We start from the raw sequence: 5,381 nt of genomic DNA, 5'->3' as shown, positions 1-5,381 counted from the left end.
CCTGCTGTAGCAAGCATACTCTAGACCATGTTCAACTCCCTCAGTTTTGCATAGTAGCGGTAACCTTTGCAGTTTGAGAAGTCTTCAGTTGTCCCAATGCATATTAGAAACCGGTCTTTCAGGATAAAACTATCTTTAAGCTGTCCTTGATTCTGCTACTTTGCTCTCAGGGTAGATTGAGTCTATTGACTGTAAGCAATGTATGTAACAGGCTGAAGTAACTATGGTAACTTTTGTTGAAACTGAGGCAATTATATTAAAAACAGATTGAATTAATCTATGCTCAGTTTTGATTAAAAAAAATCAGCATTAATGATAAAATACTTACTATTTCTTTTGTTCCTGGGGGACAACTTGATGGCTGTGAACAAATTCTGCACTTTTCCTTAAGCAACACAAATAGGATTTAGTTAACAGACTGCACAGAGCTGCAGACAGGTTGTTTAATAGAAAATGCATAATTTCCAGCTGTATTTCTAAACCTATCCCTCAGGGTGCATGGTCAAGATAACCCCTTTGGAAAATGTGGTGAGGGTAGCTGCACCGCTCAGCAAGGAAGACCATCCCTACCAGCGGGTCTGTAGGGACACTCCATGAGAAGCCTTCTCCCAAGGGGAAGGAGGAGGAAAGCTCTCTTGGATATTTCTCTTTCCTCTTCTAAAGTGATGCTTCCCAAACCTCCCGGTCTAAAGCACAATAAGAGGCAAATCCTGAGCTTGAACACAGTTTGCCTGTGGTGCAAGGGCAGCTTGGAAAGGGAAAACTCATACCATGCGTACATCCTATGCTGTGCGTGTGTTCGAATTGTTTGCATGTGTAAGGTCAGCTTCTGCAAAGGGCTTAGATATGTGTTGTATCTAGTACACAATGTTTACTATTATTCCTGTTTAGCTATGTCCTTAATTTTAGCAAGGTTTCAATGAATGTTTGAGTATGTTGCTGTATTTGAACATAGCAGAGAAAATAAATTTCCATGGGAAAACAGACTACGTACAAAGGACCTGACAGAGCAAAGCTGGGCAAAAACCTCGAGTGAAATATGCTCAAACATGGGACTGTATCCCAAGGAAAATGATTAAGCTGCAAAAGTTCACGCCTGTTAAATTTGCTTTAACTGGAGCACAAGTCTGACTTTTTCTTCCTTGCCTAGTTTGCTGCATGGTCTGTAACAAGGGAGGTAAGCTACCTGTTTGCTGTCCTATTTGACTCACTCAGGAGAAAAGACAAAGGAAACCTTTTTCTGCCAGTTTGAGGAAATCTCATCCTATTCTTAGAGGAATGTAAAACCATTTCTATTTTCTATGATAAAGGAACAAAAGAGGCAGAATTCTTTACTTGAGGAGTAAGAGGAGTTCAGGTGTATGTGCCATGGTAATCTACACTTGGAATGAAAAGAAATTTTTTTCCCTACTAAAAATATTTTATTTTCCTTTTTTTCCACTTTACTTCACAAAAAGGTGGCCTGGCTAAGAAATATATTAGAATAGTGCATTACTATTATTTTCTGAAAATTAAAGCTCAGGAATTGCTTATTCTTGTGCTACTCTGATTATACTTTATCCAGGCTGTCAGTATACCGATTGCAGGATCAAAGCTGTCTTAATAGATGCTAAAACTCTGCTAGGAATATCCTTTGTGGAAAATGCATGCATTTCTTACTAGGAAATAGTGTCACATACCCTGTACATGTGAGCCATGTTTGGCTATAGATGTCACTGATGCGCCTTTAAGCATCTATATGAACAGAACCACTTACGATGATCATGGTATCATTGATGTCACATCTGTTCTTCTGGATTTCCAGGACCTTTCCCAATCCATGAATAATTCCTTTGTCTGTTGCAACATTTGTATAGCTTATAGGTGCATCATTTATGAATAGCTGCAAAAGAAATGCAATCAGAAAGCAGCAGAGCTGTTTGGTAGCTATATGGTAACTAGAGCAGTAACAGGTGAAAGAAGCAGCAATGCCCAAGTCTCACTTCAGGAAAACCAATGAACATAGTTAACTTCAAGCGCTTGCTCACATTCCAGTTGCTGCATTTAAGAGCTTCACTGGAATGGAGGGCATGAGATGACTTGCAGCCTGTTGACATTTCTTAGCTACAGGGCAGCTTTTTTCCACCATGGGGTGTAAAGGTAAAGGGTTTGAAGAAGGAGCCCAAAGCAAGCAAAGAGCTGGGTTTGCTGTCTGTGAGGGATGAGTGGCTTCAGGGAAGTCCTCCCAGCAGCTCCTCCTTCAAGGAGGACTTTCATCATCTCACTGGTACCCCATGCTCCCATCGTGACCCCACCAGCAACATCCCCATGAAGAGATGCTTTACCAAGGTTCTGCCATGGGCAGAGCAAGCAGCAGAGTTGAAACTGCTTTCGTGAGAAGTTTTCAGTCGTCCTTTGCCTATGCCTGGACAGAGGTCAGGGACAGAGAAGAAGGAGGACCAAGTTCTCTTCCCGGCTGTGCTACAGAATTGGGTGTTTCGCTTAATCTTGCTGTGCCTGATTTTCCCATGAGTGGTGTTGAAAGAAAATTTGTATTTGTTGCCAAGTGCTTCAAGCTTGGTTGAAAGCAGAGTAAATCCACAGGAAATAGAATTAATGTTTTATAATTGAAGGCAGGTTCCTAATAGAAGTCAGATTAATGACTGCTTTGCAATGCAGGCTTGTAGCTGCTAGATATGCACGTCCACCACATCAACTTCTAAAATGTAGTACTAAATGTAAACATCATAACTGAAATGAAATTCAATCAAAGATCGCTTCAAGGGTGACTTTGGATTAAGCAGGTCTGAGAGAGACATTGCATTTGAGTGACATCTTTTGTGCTATTAAGTCCCAGAAGCTAATGGAGGGTGCACAGCTCTTTTTGACTGCATGCTAGTTTAAAGTTGAAGCTGGATTCATAAAAAGCAGGAAACCTGTTTCTCCAAGCAAGTGGAGACAGCATTACCTGGCTGTTGTGGAGGAAGAACCCAACCTGGTAGGAGAACCCTAGCATGGTCTCCCTGTGCATGCCATTGTGCAGGTTGTTCTTCAGGAGCTTCTCATCCAGCACAACGTGATAGCGGATTTGGCCTTCATCCTGCAAACACACGACTAAATTCAGAGTTATGTAACAAAGCATGAAAAATTATTAGGGATAGCTTTTCCCACAGGGTATGAGCCAAACATAGATTGCCTGAATTTAAGGAGAAGCTTCTCCCGCTGGCAGGTTATTTCCTATTTCCTACCGTGGAGAGCCTGCATTCCTTGTCATAATGAAACTTCTGTTGACCATGGGGGATTAAAGGCTATTGAACTGGCAGGATCAACATTTGCTTGAGCCTGGTGGTGTCTCTTCCTGTGTATAGGGCTGGCTGACAGATTCAGGGAAAAGTTAGTCAGATGACTTTTTAGGACTCTAAACTTCATGGGTTTATTTGACATCAAAAGTTGCATATTCAAGAATGCTTTTATAATCTTCCCCATACTGATTCCTTCTTCCTTTGGGAATCCCTGAATAAGCTATAGATGAACATTTACAGTAATTTATAGAGTTGTTTATTTTTTTTTAATCTTTAAGGTCACTGTCTGTCAATGAAGTGTAAGAGCCACACTTGTTAATTGGAAAGTTTTCTATGCCTTATTGCTAAAGTGTATTAATTTTTCATTGTTGTGGTGAAATTATTCTCTGTACATCAAAATTTTATGAGGGCTTCCCAAGGCTTCTGCACCTTTTTCCCAAGCAGGGGACTCCCAGCTCTCTCTTTGACTTGCAGGAGGAAGCGGAAGGGGGATATCTTTCTGAGGGATTTGTAGATGTGAGAGAAGCTGGGGCATTTGGAGTGTTTAGGAGCTGCCTAACAGACAGTGCTGCTGCAGCTGTGTGTTTTTGCAATAAAAGGTGCTTGTGGGAAATCCCATTGCCTGCTGTCCCCTTGTTCTGAACGTTTATAACGCTCCTCGCTCTTCAGCTCTTTCAAAAGAGTGTGAAAGTGTGAAACAACCCCAAGTTGTAAGATTTTTCATGTTGCCTGGCTTTCCCCACAGGATAAAGTAGTGGTCTCTACATCTCGTAGGGTGGGACCCATTCTATTTTGTTTTCCACAGATTTGACAAAGAAATATTTGCGGGCAAGAGGTGGGAATTAAGATGGAGCCAATATCCATAGTGTCCAACCCTGTTTAATTCTCCCGAGTTGGATGCTTTGGAGGAAAAGTTAACTCTCATCTATCTTCATTTCTGTCTTTAATCACCAGCAGAGTGAGAACAAAACGTTGCTTCCAGTGAGGACCAGAAATGGGGGCTCTTCCCTGTGCCGAGCTCTTCCTTCTGTGGCAGAGTTGCCCCAAGGTGTTTCACGAAGAGGATAAGGCTTAGGCAGGCTTAACCTTATGGTTTTCTGATTTTATTTTATCAGATTGCTACACCAGGCAAGGTTGGGAGGATGGAAGAAAGACAGAAGAAACATACTGGTAAGTAGTGGAATAGGAAAGTGTTTCTGTGTGTGTGTAATCTGAATCCTACGGGATTGATGTCTTAAAACATCTCTCAAAGTTTTTTATAAATGCTTTTTACAGTGATGCAGAAATGATGATGTCATGTTGTAAAACTAACTAAAATAATGTTCAAAAGTAATTTGAGCGGATATAGCTTGATCACGGGTGAATTCTTCCGGTGAGACAGCAAGTGGGACTTTTGCTGTGGCTCTGCTGGTTGGTGGTAAATGTTTTGGGACAAGTCATTTGAACTCTGTGCTCCTCAGCTTCCTGGGTGTAAATGGAGACCATGAAAGCAGGGACAGAATGCAGCAGGGTAAATATTTATGGAAAAGGCACGGAAGTATTAATGTCATTGAGCAAGTCATGGGCAAAGCTTCCTCTGCGAGGTGTGGTTCTTGATACGCGTGTTTGATAAAGCTGTCTCAAACTGGAACAAATGTGAAGAAAGGCGTGGGATGATGCAGGAAATGGATAGTTTATCTTGGGAGGAGACCAATGGGATTGAGAAGGCTGTTTGGCCTTGTAAATATGTCAGGGCACAAATGCCAGAGAGAGAGGAGAAGTTGTTTCAGCTAAAGTGTGTTCCTGGCATAAGAATAAAGGCATATAAACAGCCAGAGGTGTGCTGTCAAAATAGTAATAACTGGCTCTGGCCACGAAGACTGAGCTCAGCAGGGGAGGTGGAATGGAAATGTCCATGACGATGGGAGGAGCTGGTGGCCAGGTTGGGTATGAGCCTGGTGTAGGGCTCCTGGGAGAAGGCAGCAGCAATGGGGTTTGCCTGAGGAAATTTTTCTAGCCAGGAAAACTTCAGAAATTTTTCTGAGCACTTGAACTGGCCAATGGTGCTTGTAAACTGGGATTAGAAATGATCTCTGGAAAATGGCTGGGGGATAGCATTCC

The 5,381-nt window shown here is 42.1% G+C and overlaps 1 protein-coding gene across 1 annotated transcript in view; it reads right to left on the bottom strand.

Annotated features, from left to right (window-relative positions):
• STAB2 (stabilin 2) overlaps window positions 1-5,381 on the bottom strand; it is an 87,866-nt gene that overhangs the window by 33,538 nt on the left and 48,947 nt on the right. The window contains exons 32-34 of the mRNA XM_010291694.1: window positions 2,948-3,079; window positions 1,745-1,882; window positions 329-379 (exon numbers count right to left, since the gene is read on the bottom strand). Of these exons, the coding sequence (XP_010289996.1) occupies window positions 329-379; window positions 1,745-1,882; window positions 2,948-3,079 (321 nt within the window). The remainder of the gene's footprint in view (window positions 1-328; window positions 380-1,744; window positions 1,883-2,947; window positions 3,080-5,381) is intronic.

This window comes from Phaethon lepturus, unplaced genomic scaffold (assembly GCF_000687285.1).
Source record: "Phaethon lepturus isolate BGI_N335 unplaced genomic scaffold, ASM68728v1 scaffold2410, whole genome shotgun sequence".
Lineage (NCBI taxonomy): Eukaryota > Metazoa > Chordata > Aves > Phaethontiformes > Phaethontidae > Phaethon > Phaethon lepturus.
This window is presented reverse-complemented; position numbering and strand designations above follow the sequence as displayed.